Raw genomic sequence first — 17,203 nt, forward strand, 5'->3', positions numbered from 1 at the left:
CATGAACGCAGAAACTTCTGCTCGTTTTTAGCTCGACCAGCTGTCTGGTTTCCTCATGCGTCCCTGTGTGATACAGGACGGTAAATGTTAAGCCCGTATCGATGTCTCAAAGCAAGTAGTGTTATGCACTAATATCAAACGAAATTCGCTGCTAATGGAGTTTAGTTAAAACTGTAGACATGCATGGAGTCCAGTGGGACAGCGGGACTGTTGTGCAAATCAGCAATGTAACGTTAGCGCTAGCGTAGCAAACTAGCGAGTTTTAAAAACGTTTCAATTAAGAACATGGTTGCAAATATATATGTACAGGACTGTATAGAGCAGAGAGAATCGGGAGACTTCCCGGTGGGCCACTTCACTTTTGGGCCGGTCGAGGATTTATTTTTATTTTAAATATGTTTATTTATCTGTTACATTAAGGCGACGTGTGAATTGTTTAATGCGTTGTTTAGTATTGTGGATTAATCGACAGTGTTTTCCAAAGTTCCATATTAACATGCACCTTAGCTACATAGGCCGACTGATATGCCTATCTATGTGAGTCATGCAGGTTTATGAACAATATTTTTTTCCCTTAATCTAGGCTACCTCCATCTGTCCATTCTTTGCAGGTGTGGTCTGGCATGGATGCCTCATCTTTGCTAACCCGTCCCTCCCTGCCCTCTAGCGTGATTTCTGTTTTAATTTAATTTAGTTTAATATGGCTTTTCAATTAACTGCTTTGTTCACCTGTCTACTATAAGTTACAGAGGGGATACACAAAACATCAGGCCGTTTTTCACCTGATATAATGTGTATCCCCTCCTCTAACATCCAAAGGGTCTGTCCTGTCATCATGTGTGTTATTTTCTGTGGTTTCCAGGTCACAATGAACAACATGAGTAAATAATAATAATATGGAGATGTCTGCTTTTTTTCTAGCAAAAGAGGGGATCCACATTATATCAGGTGAAAAGCAGTGTTGGGAGTTTAAGTATTAAGTAGCGTTTAAGTATAACGGCGTTACTAACGGCGTTATTTTTTCGGTAATGGAGTAATCTAATTGATTACTTTTCCCATCGTTGCAACGACGTTATCGTTACTGAGAATGTAAAGTGGCGCGTTACTACAGTTTGGTTGAATGAAGCGCGAGGTGTCAGGCTTTGGCTACACATCAGCTGCCTGGAGAGAGCAGGGGGGTGGGGATGATGACACCGTTGCAAATGCGATGATGATTGGCTGGGTGGGCAGATGCCCTGCTCATGCTGTCTCACTGCACGCTCTGACTACCACTAAACACAAGACAGCGACAATGGCGACGAGCCAGGGGAATTCAAAGGTAGCGTTCTCGAACTGGAAGTACCGGCACTACTTCTCGCTCATTGAAATTAAAGGCAAGAATGTTTATGTAACATGCACGCTATGCCCAGGAAAAAAGACTTTTTTCGTTGTGCTAACACGACACTTGTTGCTGCTGCTAACCCAAACCCAAGCCCAAATGCAGCTAGCGTGAGCTCCAGCGAAGGAGACGGAGCCACTCTGTTAAAACAAGCAACGCTCAATTTTTCTGTATATAGTGTTTTTATTCTTCAATCAGTTAATATAAACATCTTTGACGTTAAAGATGTTATAGAACGTAATCGCGTTGTAGAACAAAAAAAAATAACGTCACAGTTACTTTGCTGAGTAACTAATTACTTTTACAATGTGGTAACTGAGTTACTAACTCAATTACTTTTTGGGAGAAGTAATTTGTAACTGTAACTAATTACTTTTTTAAAGTAAGATGACCAACACTGGTGAAAAGCGGCCTGATATAATGTGTATCCCCGCTGTAACTTTTGCTAGAAAAAAAGCAGACATCTTCATATTATCTCAAGTTGTTTAATTAGTTAAGTTAATGTATCAACCTATCCTTGTGGAATATTTTTTGTTAACTTCTCAGCTTAAGTGAATTATTATTTAACCTTTACATTATTTGTTGAACCATGGTATTAATAAAAACTACAGAATAGTAAGAGCTGAACTGTTGCTTCATTTATTCAATTTCCACCACCATGGAAAAAGTGGGCCGGTCTTGGGCCTGAAACTCCCAGGCTGAAAAGTGGCCCCACTCCGGCCCTGGGAAGGGGTAAGGAGATAGGGTAAGGCAGAGAAATGAGACATAGCCTAACTCCTCAGGGGTTTCTGCCGTTATTTGGATCCAGCTAACGGCTTCACTCCGCTGACTGCTCCGGTGTTTAGGGTACAGTAGCATATGAACGGTAGTCGTCTTCTTCTTCTTGTAGAATTCCGGCAGTTTTCTTCTTCTTCTCTCCACTCCCGGCAGACTAGGCAGTGTTACCGCATAGCTGCCTCCCGCTGGTGATGAGGACAGTCTCCATTAAAGATCCTCCTGGACCTTTATTTTCCTCAACGGCTCCGTGGATTTGACTATCTAAGGAAAAATACAACTTAAAATTGTGAAATATGTGTTATTCAACTTGAACATACAAAGTCAAACAAGCATAAGAAGAAATACATAAAAAGTGCAATACCAAAAATATTTTAGAAAATTATATGACAAAAACGAGCGAATGCCCTTATAAACAATGACATTCAAGATGGGTGTATTAGGCTATAATAACTATTGATTACGTTACAAAATATACTTTGTAAAACCTCTGTTGTCTGCATGCTCTAAAACCCTCTACACTGATACTCACGTGACCGTACACAACACACACGCTACTGCCTAAACAGAATATATTTATACATTTTGGGGACGTTGTTACTAGGTAACAACTAATACATCCATGGGGTAGTGTAATTCAGAGGGCAGATTGTACGTAGATTCAACACAGAACCATACATCAGGCATCAGTGAGAGGGAGAATGGCCCGTTGAGAGACCATGAGCGGCGTCGGAGCGGCTGTGTGATGAGAGAAAGGCGAGAGGAAAAGAGACCGCCAAGACAACGTGAAGCGAGTTACACGGTGAACAGTGAGAACGGTGGCTTCATGTGTTGTTGATACTGTCAGTAAAGTGAAGGCTGTTACAGCGTGGAGACTGCAGTGCACACAGAGAGTCACACACAACAACATTGTTAATTAATCGTGCAGCCCTAAAAAAACATGTTCAAATATACCTGTTCTTAAAGTGTAAGATCTGTACAGTTTGTGCAGGATTGTTGGTCAATTGAAACATTCAGTATTAAAAACAGGCAAACTTCAGTCAACCCATACAGCTACTGTTCCTTTTCTCTGAATACCACTGGAGATTTATGTCAACACGAGAAAACATGTTGCAGACAAAATGTAAAAATATGGTCCAGAGCCCAAACGTCCTCCAGCCTGAAATAGCCGCGCTGCGTTCAGCAGAATTTGTTTCTCTTTTTATTATTTTTCTAAAGTAACGATGACAACAGAGGTTGTACAAATGTCTAAGAAAGGACGTAAAAAATGACCAACCATTTTCTCTTTAAACGTCAGATGTATGATCTTCACTCAGAAATCTTTCTCAGTTAGGTGTCTGGTTTTCACTCTGCATCCTGTTAGTCCATCAGTGGAGTTCTGCCTCCATCTAGTGGCTGAAACAAAGAACAGCACGTTTTCTTCTCCTTTTCTCCCCTCTTCACTTGACTGAATCAATCCGAACGAGTGCGGTGCAGAAAAAAATCGTGTCAGTTGGTCATCCGGATGCATTAAAAAAATTGAACTCTTGCGAAAGGCTGCGGACCATAGCTACGGACGGTTCCCATCCGACAATTCCAGCGGAAGTTAGTGTTGCTATGGTACTGATAAACAAACCTGCTAATGCTAATTGGTTAGCTAGCAACAGACATCGAACTATTGACATTATACCGCTATATCACATTTAACCGGCGTGACATGTCAACGTCCTGGGCAACTTTTCTCCACGCAGCAGCCTTTCTATTTATATCTGTATAAGAGAGGTCATAGAGAATCGTACATTCAGAAACTTATCAGTCGTTCTAGTCTCTCCGCAATTTTTGTGAGTCGCCTCGAAGCTTTTCAACGGTGTAGTACGACGTCCGCTGGGGGCGTATTGCGTGACACGGAGCTGATTTCAAGTGCCAGTGGGAAGGGGGCGTAAGGCTAACTCTGGTACAATGCATCAAATGGCAACGATATAATGTATCATGTAACTTTTGCTAGAAAAAAAGCAGACATCTTCATATTATCTCAAGTTGTTTAATTAGTTAAGTTAATGTATCAACCTATCCTCAGTGGAATATTTTTGTGTAACTTCTCAGCCATAAGTGATTATTATTTAACCTTTACATTATTTCAGTTGAACTACATGGTATTAATAAAAACTACAGAATAGTAAGAGCTGAACTGTTGCTTTCATTTATTCAATTTCCACCACCATGGTAAGGGCGGTCTTGGGCCTGAAACTCCCAGGCTAGAAAAGTGGCATCCGGCCCTGGGAAGGGGTAAGGAGATAGGTAAGGCAGAGAAATGAGACATAGCCTAACTCCTCAGGGGTTTCTCGTCTATTTGGATCCTAGCTAACGGCTTCACTCCGTGACTGCTCCGGTGTTTAGGTACACGTAGCATATGAACGGTAGTCGTCTTCTTCTTCTTGTAGAATTCCGCAGTTTTTCTTCTTCTTCTCTCCACCCCGGCAGACTAGGCAGTGTTACCGCATAGCTGCCTCCCGCTGGTGATGAGGACAGTCTCCGACAAAGATCCTCCTGGACCTCTATTTTCCTCAACGGCCCGTGGATTTGACTATCTAAGGAAAAATACAACTTAAAATTGTGAAATATGTGTTATTCAACTTGAACATACAAAGTCAAACAAGCATAAGAAGAAATACATAAAAAGTGCAATACCAAAAATATTTTAGAAAATTATATGACAAAAACGAGCGAATGCCCTTATAAACAATGACATTCAAGATGGGTGTATTAGGCTATAATAACTATTGATCACGTTACAAAATATACTTTGTAAAACCTCTGTTGTCTGCATGCTCTAAAACCTCTACACTGATACTCACGTGACCGTACACAACACACACGCTACTGCCTAAACAGAATATATTTATACATTTTGGGGGCGTTGTTACTAGGTAACAACTAATACATCCATGGGGTAGTGTAATTCTAGAGGGCAGATTGTACGTAGATTCAACACAGAACCATACATCAGGCATCAGTGAGAGGGAGAATGGCCCGTTGAGAGACCATGAGCGGCGTCGGGCTCGGCTGTGTGATGAGAGAAAGGCGAGAGGAAAGAGACCGCAAGACAGCACGTGAAGCGAGTTACACGGTGAACAGTGAGAACGGTGGCTTCATGTGTTGTTGATACTGTCAGTAAAGTGAAGGCTGTTACAGCGTGGAGACTGCAGTGCACACAGAGAGTCACACACAACAACATTGTTAATTAATCGTGCAGCCCTAAAAAACATGTTCAACATATGCCTGTTCTTAAAGTGTAAGATCTGTACAGTTTGTGCAGGATTGTTGGTCAATTGAAACATTCAGTATTAAAAACAGGCAAACTTCAGTCAACCCATACAGCTACTGTTCCTTTTCTCTGAATACCACTGGAGATTTATGTCAACACGAGAAACATGTTGCAGACAAAATGTAAAATATGGTCCAGAGCCCAAACGTCCCTCCAGCCTGAAATAGCGCGCTGACGTTCAGCAGAATTTGTTTCTCTTTTTATTATTTTTCTAAAGTAACGATGACAACAGAGGTTGTACAAATGTCTAAGAAAGGACGTAAAAAATGACCAACCATTTTCTCTTTAAACGTCAGATGTATGATCTTCACTCAGAAATCTTTCTCAGTTAGGTGTCTGGTTTTCACTCTGCATCCTGTTAGTCCATCAGTGGAGTTCTGCCTCCATCTAGTGGCTGAAACAAAGAACATGCACGTTTTTCTTCTCCTTTTCTCCCCTCTTCACTTGACTGAATCAGTTTCAGAGCCAGAGCAAAAAACCAGTCTGTGCACTGAGTCTGTTTTTGTAGAGATTCATGTGATTTTCTTGTTTCTGCTTCAGCTTAACTTCAGCCCTCTGGAAAGACCTGGACCCAGCTGACAGAGAGCAGCGTATCAGAACTGAGCTGGCTCAGTTCCCTTTCTTCGCACCGTGTCCATCGCGTCTTGTAGCTGTCTCGGTCCGGCTTTTGTTCCTGACTGACTGCATTTCATCATCAGTTATAACACGGCGGGCGGCGTCAAGCTTGAGCGCCACCCACGGAGCATAGTAGTACAGTTAACGTGATGCTAGACCACCGGCACTCGAGGGCAAGGAGCGATGAAGTTTATCAGAAGCTGGTTCAGAGAACAGGATCAGATACTCAGTTTTGATAAACTGTGTCGAGTAACAACACGCCCTGTCTCTCTGCTGGGGACGTTGTCCTCTGCTGGGATGTTGTTCTCAGTGCACTCGTTTGTGTGATAAGAAAGCGGTTTCCAACACAGCTAATGAATAATGTATTTTGAGTGGAGGGGCATCTGATCACACATACTGAAAATCAAACATTTTTAATATATCATTGAGATTTACAAAGTAAAGTCCCACATTTCACGTGGAATTACTTGAAATCAGAGGTGCTATCAGAGGTGACATTGCTCCATATTCGGACGATTAATGATATTTTTAAGTGGAACATCTCTGACTTCAAACATACTGAAATTCAAAAAAAGAATTACGTATCGTTTTTGAGTAAATGTCCCACATTGAGAGAGAGAGGAGAGAGAACTAGGACCGTTGGGGGACTTCCTTTGACACACTGAGCTCCTGCTCTCTCTCGTCTCTATCTGTGTGCATCCTGTCCCAGAAAATGCCTGTTACTAACCTGGCTCTGGGAGCTTATTCCCACAGAGTCCTATGTTTTGTTTTTGCAGCATGTTTCTTTGGGATTAGGGTGGCACCTCAAATAATGGTTGCAGCTGTCCCAGGTGGTGCTCCGCACTCTGCTGTGCCCTGTTACGCCCTAGCTACATCTCAGCTGCGTCCCGTGCCATGCTACAGTGGATTAGAGTCCTGCTGCGTCCTGCTACACCCTGCTCGTCCCAGGCTACGTCAGCTGTGCCCTCTCGTCCTGCAACGCCCTGTGAGTGCCAGCTTTGCCATGAACTACTACACTACTATTTCTGGTCATTGTTCCGTATCTTTATTGTGACTATTATTGCCATTGTTCATCAACACTTTACCATCCAGACACCGCCTACCATGAGCCTGGGTCTGTCCAAAGGTTTCTCTAAGGAAGTTTTCCTCACCACCAGGTTTCTTCCTAAAAGGAGTTTTTCCTCGCCACTGTCGCATAATGCTTGCTCTTGGTCAGAACGGGTCCGAACGAGTGCGGTGCAGAAAAAAATCGTGTCAGTTGGTCATCCGGATGCATTAAAAAAATTGAACTCTTGCGAAAGGCTGCGGACCATAGCTACGGACGGTTCCCATCCGACAATTCCAGCGGAAGTTAGTGTTGCTATGGTACTGATAAACAAACCTGCTAATGCTAATTGGTTAGCTAGCAACAGACATCGAACTATTGACATTATACCGCTATATCACATTTAACCGACGTGACATGTCAACGTCCTGGGCAACTTTTCTCCACGCAGCAGCCTTTCTATTTATATCTGTATAAGAGAGGTCATAGAGAATCGTACATTCAGAAACTTATCAGTCGTTCTAGTCTCTCCGCAATTTTTGTGAGTCGCTTCCGAAGCTTTTCAACGGTGTAGTACGACGTCCGCTGGGGGCGTATTGCGTATTACGGAGCTGATTTCAAGTGCTTGTGGGAAGGGGGCGTAAGGCTAACTCTGGTACAATGCATCAAATGGCAACATTTATGTTAAAAATTGTACATGGTCCCTAACAAATAAAATGAATGAATAAATCAAAATAATTAAAACAAGTCTTATTTCTTATTGAACATGCATGGAAGTGGTGTATGAAGATGCTTGGTATATTGAGGAAGGTTTGTTCTTTTACACATCCTTCTGATTTAACTCTTTATTATAGTTTATATTATTTCCCTATATCTACTGCTGTAATATTGTTCGGGCTGCTACATATTCTTTATTTCTTATCTGTAATTCAGAGGAGGTTTTTGAGTATGATGTCACATTCTAACATCCAGACTCTCTGCTCATTGTTGTTGGGGACTTTAATAGTGTAAACCTCGGCAGAATATCAGTTATAGTAAATGGAAGAATGTATCAATCAGTCAGTATACTGTATATTATACAGCTCATACAAGGTAAAAGACAAATTAAGACTCAAGATTATAGCCATCCTCAAGGAGGTGCTGTGGCTTAGTTGGTTAAAGTGCCTGTCTAGTAAACAGGAGATCCTGGGTTCAAATCCCAGCAGCACCTTGTTGTTGCAGAGATTACTTCTGTTTGCATCCCATCCGCATGTGTACCCAATCCCCATGCTACCCATTATGCTACCCTGGTAGCAAATGAAAAGGTAGACTGTTTTCCCTGGCATATGTCCATGTCTCATATAGCCAGACATTACTTCACAGCACAGTGGAGTAGTTAACGTTAGACCTGGCTATATTCAGTCATGAAAGCCCGTGCTCATGCGGAGCTCTACACCCAACTGACAGACACACTTTTTGGGCTTAGAATTACGGTAGGAACCGCTTAAAACACAACAACCTCACCATCCTCCAGTCCAAGTAATAAGCTGGATAGATACATCTAGATAAATTCTCCATCTCGGAAAGCAAAATAAATCCTAAAACGTCCTTCTGAAGCCATCTATTTAGAATAGTTCAACTGTTCTTTATATCATTTTCTATAGTACAGTAGATGTTTCCCTTATATTCCTATTCTTTGAACTATGATCCTTAAATATTTAACTTCAAAGTGACGGGTTTATTATACACAATAATCAGAGGGTAATCGTGAATAGTGTATATATTTCACATTTGAAACGTCAACCATAGGCTTTAGAGAACAGAGAGACCTCATTTAGTACTGCCGGAATCTGTGCTGTGCAGTCAATCCAAATCAAAAAGTACAATTCATTAGAAGTATAAAGTATGATAATACCTTAAAAGTACAGTACATGAGCAAATGTACTAAGTTACATTCAACCACTGATCTTATCTCATCTTATTAAAGGACAGTGGGTAAAATCGACTCTTAAAACGCTGTTTTATTCTGAAGGGCAGGGGAGTGTAGCGGAAGTTGTGTTTGTGTTTCCGGGTCCCGTAAGACGCTACGACCTCCGTCCCATTGTTTGCATTTTACTTCGTGATGAGGACGGCGGAGTAAAACGCGCCAGTGTTTGGTCTCCTTCCAGAGAGAAACATCACAAACTGCTGCATGAGGTTTTAAAACCTGAAACGAAGCTACAAAGAGCAGGCCTGTTTTCTTTCTCTGACCGGAAACGCGTTTACTGCTGTTGTTGCAGGGAAGTCCGCGCGCTAAGCTAACGTTAGCCGAAGCTAGCTCCTGCTAACGTGTGTTATTTTATATGTTGTGAGCTTCGTATTTTTCTCGAATTACAGGTCGGGGAGAAGTTGAGGAGAGGCACTTCACCATGAACTCTGAGAGGAAACGGAGAGGTGGGAGACGTTTACAATGTTATATATTCTTATAGTTTTTCTTACTTAAAGTTAACGTTACCATGTTGGGGGAGATTAATTGTTGTATGAGCTGGCTATGGTTTATAATGCCATATAACTTGTATTAGTATCTAGTTTAAAAGTCAGTCATAACTGAAAAAAAAACATTAATAAGTAAGATCTGCTGTCCGTGCCTGAATTGGAGGACAGGAGGTGCTCCACTTTTTGCCACAGCTGATAAATTAACCACGCTGCGTCCATTGCGACGCTATGCATAGCAACGGTCTGTTATTCTTAGCAACGGTCTGTCACATTACTGATGATTATTTATCAAAAATCTCATTGTGTACATATTTTGTGAAAGCACCAATAGTCAACACTACAGTATCGTTGCAGTATCGATATTGAGGTATTTGGTGAAAAATATCGTGATATTTGATTTTCTCCATATCGCCCAGCCCTACTGCATAACCAGTGTCACCGCGGTAGTTGACAACTAGTTCAATCAACCCAGGGTTTCCCAATCTGGCAACGTGGACGTCCACATAAAAGAGGTGGTGTTTGCACTGTATAACCAATCGAAAACATGGATAAGTCTACCAGAGCCGCATATTTTACATAAGAAGAGCAAACGATAATCCTACAGCAATATGAAGAACACAGACACGGTTTAACAGGCAAAAAGCAATACAGCCGCTGCTTCCTAAACCAGGAAGGAAAGCTGGCAAAAAATAGCTGACGCTGTAAATGCGTAAATTACAAGACTTATCAATATCGCTGCCCCATCAGTCAGGCACCAGATCTTTCACTATATATATATATATATATATATATACATATACATACATACATACATACATACATAATTCAAACCGATGGGCACATTGGCAACATACTGCCAAGAAGCTGACAAAGATACGTAATTCCCTCCGCTTAAAATATATATCTTTCATAAAGAAAACCATCAGGGAAAGGGGGTTGTCGGTCTCTAAATGTTGTAACTTTTCTGCAGGTTAGGTGTTCAGCATAAGTTACCACGGCGATTTAACCCGGTAATATGTGATCCACCGTTGTGATACACAAAACCTTGGGTTGAACCTGAAGTTACCTCGGTAACCCCAGATCTTCGTAGTACAGGCCTCCGGGCAGTTCAGTTCTTGTCTTTGGTGTTTTAAAACGTTCTTGTAGCAGCCACAGAGGCAGTGATGTTTACGTTTACTGTACGGGACTCTAACGGCCACCACTGATGATGATGACATGACATCATCGCCGCCTTTTTTATTTATTTATTTCAGTTGAAACCGAGTCAACCTGATGTCATGCTGCGATGGCCAAGCATGTAACCGTTGCTCAGATTTGCCAGTGTGTTTTGATGCAGTGAGAGAGTCCTGACTGTAGGGTTGGGTATCGTTTGGGTTTTTTCCGATTCCAGTGCTAAAACAATACTTTTTAAACGGTGCCAGTGCCTGAACCAATACTTTTAAAAAGATTTATTTTTAAAATGCATATATTTAAAAAAGGAGCACAAAACGACAGTCTACGACATTTAAGAACGGCTTGTTTATTGCTAAGGCCATATGGTCCAGACATGTATAAAGTACTACAGACCCATACTTGAGTAAAAGTACAAGTGCTCTATCAAAAAAGTGACTTGAGTAGAAGCTGAAGTGCTCTTTAAGCACCACACTTAAGTAGAAGTACTAAAGTATTCAAAAAAAAATTGTACTTAAGTAATACTTATGTATTATATAAAGTAGTTTATTTTAAAATTACTACTCAAGTACTGAAAGTAAAAGTACAAGTATTGTGTTATGTAGTTATTAAAGAAAGCATTCAAAAGTTTGAATATATTATTTATATTATGTCAAATGTTTAGCCAAGGCTGTAGTCAAAGGAATGAACAAATATTAAATGTATATTATATTAAAAATAACAAATATTAACAAATACTGAAATAAAATGTAGGCCTACAATTATCACACTGTGCAAGTAAAATGAACATCCTCTCCAGCACAGTAACGATTAAAGCCCCCAAAAATGTATCGCACGCTAGCTAGTAACATGCAATGAACAGGAAAGTTAGCAAGCTAGCAAAATACAGATAATAGCAGCTTCACATCACAGGGTAAAACGGTTAACATTCAGTACTCATGGCAGACTGAAACAACTCAGGAATAGCTTAACATTAGCTAAATAGAGTACAAACTTACATCGTCTCTGACTTCTGAACAGGCGACCGTAATGGAAAAAAACACAAAGCGATCTCAGGGATTTCTTACTTAACTTACATAATTAGCGTACGTAACTAACATAGCCATAACTACACACACTGTAACGTACAGTCTCCGTAGCGTGAGGAATTCACAACAGTAACAAGTAACGATGCAGCAAATAAAAAACTATCGGAGTAAAAGTATTTAAACTCATTGAAAATATGTACTCAAGTAAAAGTGGAAGTAGGAGAAAAAATAATACTCCAGTAGAGTACAGATACAGCCTTTTAGTACGTAAGTACAGTAGTGAAGTAGTTTTACTTTGTTACTATACAGCTCTGATATGGTCAAAATTAAATGATTTATTAAAAATGTAATAATAACTTATAACAGTAACTTATTTCATCAGTAAATTAATGGTAAATGACAAAAATAATCACTAGATGGAAAAAGGGTATTTTACAATAACTTTGAATGCACCATGAGGCTGGCGAGTTTGAAGTGACGCACCGTCTGTGTTGTTTTCCCGACAACAGCAGCTGCGGACTGTTGCGTCTCGGTGTTGGAATAGTCTACAGTTAAACCGTTAAACGTTAGCTGTCAGCATATTAACCGTGTTTAATCAAGGGGGTAAGCTTCTCCTCACAACGCGAACCTCCTATGGCGCCATTTTGATGCTAACAAGCCATCACCCCCGGTTAGCATCCCATTGACTGCCATTCATTTTGACGTCACTTTGACAGCGAATAACTTCACATCTGAATCGTTTAAAGACTTTATTAGTCCATTGTTTATTTCTAAAGAAAGACGACAATGTATAAAATGCTCTATTACCTTGTAGCTTACGTTATGGCGCCGTCGCAGACGTTTTTGTAAAAATAGGCTAACGATTGTGTCATAACCACGGGACTTACTGTCGCACAGTAGAGGAATTACTGTATAGTACAGGAGAAACTCGTAGGCAGTTTCGACTTACATTTGCTGTTTAAGTTTAATTACTAATGTTAACTAGCATTTTAGTTAGCAATAATTAGCCTGTGCCTATGTTATCTCCTTACATATACCTACGCTCTCTGTCTCTGTAAGATTGGGAATGATTGAGATTTCTCTTGGCACAGCTACCAGAAGATATCCAACTTTCAGACAGGTTGCTCACGTCACATTTACGTCGTCTCTCTCAGTTGGAGGCTGCACAGTAACGCTCGGCGCTCACCGGAAAAGTGCTTCTAATGGCCTTCACTGGTCTCGGTCCAGAGCAACGGGATTTGTTGATCCATTCTTATATACTGTCTATGTCTTTAATCCAGCTGCTAGCTAACGGTAGGCTAACGTTACCTGCTGCCAAGCGTATTATGTTAACTAGCGCCACATGCAGCGTTGTTTCCGCAGCCTCTAACGTCTGTTTCGGAGCATCAGAGGGCAGTGCTGGCATTTCAGTGGCACCGAAATCCGCGTTGCTATTCGGTCCTGTAGATACCGGTTGTTAAGGCACTGGTGCCGTATTAGCACCGTGTGTCGTACCTAGGGTTGGGCATCGTTTGGATTTTAACGATTCTGATTCCAATTCCGATTCTTCCTTTCGATTCCGGTTCTTATCGATTCTTGATTCCGATTCTTTAAGAGGTGGAGTTGAAACGGGTCACATGCTCATTTCACAAAAAGAGGAAAGTTTGATTTTGATTCAATGTTGCAGTTTTACCGGGCTTTTTCAACATAAAATAAAGCCACACTAGAGCGCCGCTTACTGTGCTCCAAGGCTGCAACACAAGAAGCGCCTGGCTGCTACAGAAACCAAAACTTGCGCATGTTAAATTTGGAATCCATGATCAGATTTTAAACCAAATCCTCCAAACGATTCCAATAAAGAAACGATTCCACTGGAATTGTAATTTTTGAGACGATTCCAAGTATGAATCGGTTCTCGATCCCCAACCCTAGTCGTACCCAACCCTACCTGACAGTAAACATCACTGCCTCTATCGCTGCCACAAGAAAGTTGTTAAAACACCTATGTCAGGAATCACAGTGCAGTAGGCCTACTCCCCTTTCCATGGAAGTTTCATCACGTTAGATATGATTTCTATTTCAATTATATCAAGGGCCAGACCTGTAGAGTTTATTGACAGGCTTTTATTTAAGAGAAAAAGTCAAATATTTTGACTGTATTATTGCATGTCTCATGTACTAGTAGTAAACTATACTGTAGTCTTCTCACTTATTTTTTGGGCCTCATAAAACCCCAAAAAAGTTCGGCTAAAAGGTTCCTCAGCCAGCGACAAATACGTTGAACAAAGCGCCAAAAAAGTTGGAAGAAGGCCGAAAAAAGCACCAAAAAAGTTGGGGGGAAAAAAAGCCCCAATAAAGTTGGAAAAAGGCCCCGAAAAAAACGTCAAAATTGTCTGAAAAAGTGACAAAAACACCAGAAAGTGATTAAAAAAAAGCAACAAAAATGTAAAAAAAATAAATAAATAAATACGCACCAAAAACTTTGGACAAAGGGACAAAAACTAGATCATAACCTGCGAGGGGCCGTATTTGGCCCTGGGGCCTCAAGTTTGACACGTGATGTATATGAACTGTTGTGTGTTGGTGAGATAGGAACAGAGCCAGGAGAGTGCGATGCCACTGATGTTGCAGCAGGTTTCCAGTCGGGACAGGAGGATGGAGTGGTTGATGGTGTCGAAGGCTGCAGTGAGGTCAAGCATGATAAGAATGGTGTGGTGGCCAGAGTCAGAGGAGAGGAGGAGGTCATTGGTGACTTTGAGGAGGGCTGTTTCAGGGCTGTGTTGTGAGCGGAATCCAGATTGAAATGGTTTAAACAGGTTAGTGGAGGAGAGGTGGGTTTTGATCTGGGCAGCGACAACATGTTCCAGGATTTTTGATAGGAAGAGGAGGTTGGATATGGGTCGGAAGTTGGACTTGGTGTCCAGGTTTAGACCAGGTTTGGAGGATGGGGGGTGACTGATGCAAGCTTGAGTGTTGTGTGGACTGATCTGGAACAGAGTGAGGAATTGATGATTGTAGTGATGAGTGATGGATGATAGACAGGTCTCAATGAAAGCTGATGGGATCAAGGCTGCCAGTGGAGCTGTTCATACCTGTGGTGAAATGTGAAAGCTCCACAGGGGACAGTAGAGAGAAATGAGAGAGTGACTGAGAGGGTGGAGGCAGGTGTGGTGTTTGAAGGAGCAGGGGAGGTGGTCAAGTTGTTGTAAATGGTGTTGATTTTGGATTGAAAAAGTGAGAGAAAAGAGTTGCATTAGTCCACTGTGAAGGTTGTAGAAATGTTGTCATGGGCGTTAAGAAGTTCGTTTATTGCAGAGAAGAGAGTCTTGGGGTTGTTGGAGCCGGAGTGTATGAGCTGTGAGTGGTAGTAGGACCGGGCAGTGTTTAGGGCGTTTTTGTATTGGTGAAGGTAGTCTGTATATGCATGGAGGTGAACTGTTAAACCGGTACATTTGCAACGGCAGTGTACCGCAGACCTTGCAGCTCACACCTCTTGATATTTACTGACGTTTGCCTCCCCACCGTCGGGCTTAGGGTTCCGCTTTCGCGCGCTCCCTGATTCATCGGGGGCGACTTGCGCCGGGAGGCTTGGACCCCGTCATAACTGCTTGCAGTTCTAGTTATTCTTATTATTGTAGTCAAGACCACCTTTGTCGAGTCCAAGACCAGGACTTGTCGAGACTAGAGATGGTCCGATACCATTTTATGCTTCCCGATACCGATTCCGATACCTGAACTTGCATATCAGCCGATACCGAGTACCGATCCGATACCAGCGTGTCATATATTTTATTATGTTTTAACAAGTGTATACTACTATCCCTGTATGGATGTGATATGATTTCTATTTTTTGTTGTCGGTCTGGATCAGGTTAAACTCTTTGTGAAACATGAACCAACACAAACAATGAATGCCACAGAACTTTCTTTTATTATGCAGTTTGACAGTCAGTTATAACAGAAAAAGAACATAAATAAACTACTTTAATGTAGATTTTCTTTAGGGCTTTATTACGTGGTATCGGATCGGTGCATAAACTCCAGTACTTCCCGATACCAGCGTTTTAGGCAGTATCGGAGCCGATACCGATATCGGTATCGGAACATCTGTAGTCGAGACCAAGTCAAGACCGAGTCCAGGACAGGAAAAAAAAAAGTCTTATGCATGACAGTATCAAGACAATCATTTTTGGGTTATTATTTGTTGATCTAAAAGCATAAACAGTGTCAAAACGCCCAGGATTTGTAAGTATAGCCATTCCCCTTGATATCATATAAGCTAATCTAAAGAAAACCGAATGGCATATGGTGATATCTCCATAACAGCAGAGACGGGTTTGCTCACCACAGATGTAGCTTGGCTTCCACCGACTTGTGGTGGGACGCGTCTCTCCAGGCCGCGCACACTTGGGCTACTCTTCCTTTGTCTTTAACGTCCAGATAAGTGAAAATAATGGCCAGGATCTCCGGGAAAAGGCACGATATGTGTCTCCCCATTTCAAACATCACTGCAGGTCGACTGCTTTTAGCAGCAGAGGTTGATTGTGGGCGACAATACTGTCGTGGTTAGCTCGCCGAAACTCTACTGCCGAAGTTGCTTAGCATACGTACGGGCTAACTATAGCCAGTTAGCTTTGTGCGTAACTAGAGATGCACCGATTACAATTTTCTAGGCCGATACCAATTTTTCATTGAGTTTGACCTGCCGATACCGATTTTAGCCGATTCCGATAAAATAAATTCTAACCACTTTACAGCACACACAAATATTTATTTTCTATCTTTTCTTTAATAGAACATTTTGCATAGAACATAGACATTTTTTTTTAACAGATAATCGATCGCCATAAAATAGAACTATATAAATTACTCCTGGTGTGGGAAATTCACAAACGTCTAAAGTGCAATGTTATGGAAGAGCCATTTCCTTCTTTTCACATCCAATATCCAACAATTTTTTTTATATATATTTAGCAAACTTACCTTCTGTATGAAAACGGGGAAAACAGGTAACGCATTTCTACAAAAGGCTATCTATAAGCGGACACGTCGCCTGTCGCTGTCCGGAGGATAACTACCTGTTGAAATCGCGGGTGTGAGTCCGTGAGAACTGTAAGTCGTATAACCTACATTGTCAGTTCATTGTTAGCTGGTGATTTCGTTGTTTGCAAGGCTTCAAGTATTCCGGCACCGTGCCGGATCTCCGGCGTGCGGCCGTGAGAAAAAGAAAAAAAATTATAATTGGGAACTTGCATGCGGTTTAGTATTTTCGAGTCAATTGATTTCACCTACCAATCATATGAGAGGAACGCAGCTCTAACTTAACGCAGGGCTTAAAGTACATTGGGCCTGGTGTCGGATTTCTGGCTTGTGACCATTTTAGAAAAATTTATAAATTAAAAAGTCCACATGGGATTTGTTTTTGACGCGCTGGGGTTTAACCAATCATCAAACTT

General features: G+C 41.4%; 1 protein-coding gene and 1 non-coding gene across 2 annotated transcripts in view; both read left to right on the forward strand.

Annotated features, from left to right (window-relative positions):
- Positions 1–8,252: 8,252 nt before the first annotated feature.
- trnat-agu (transfer RNA threonine (anticodon AGU)) lies at positions 8,253–8,326 on the forward strand. Its single transcript has one exon. It is a non-coding gene; the product is annotated as a tRNA-Thr (tRNA).
- Positions 8,327–9,186: 860 nt separating this feature from the next.
- LOC144512531 (uncharacterized) overlaps positions 9,187–17,203 on the forward strand; it is a 28,687-nt gene continuing 20,670 nt past the window's right edge. Inside the window, exon 1 of the mRNA XM_078243263.1 lies at positions 9,187–9,528. Coding sequence (XP_078099389.1) covers positions 9,504–9,528 — 25 coding nt within the window. The 5' untranslated portion in view covers positions 9,187–9,503. The remainder of the gene's footprint in view (positions 9,529–17,203) is intronic.

This window comes from Sander vitreus, chromosome 24 (genome assembly GCF_031162955.1).
Source record: "Sander vitreus isolate 19-12246 chromosome 24, sanVit1, whole genome shotgun sequence".
In the NCBI taxonomy this organism is placed as follows: domain Eukaryota; kingdom Metazoa; phylum Chordata; class Actinopteri; order Perciformes; family Percidae; genus Sander; species Sander vitreus.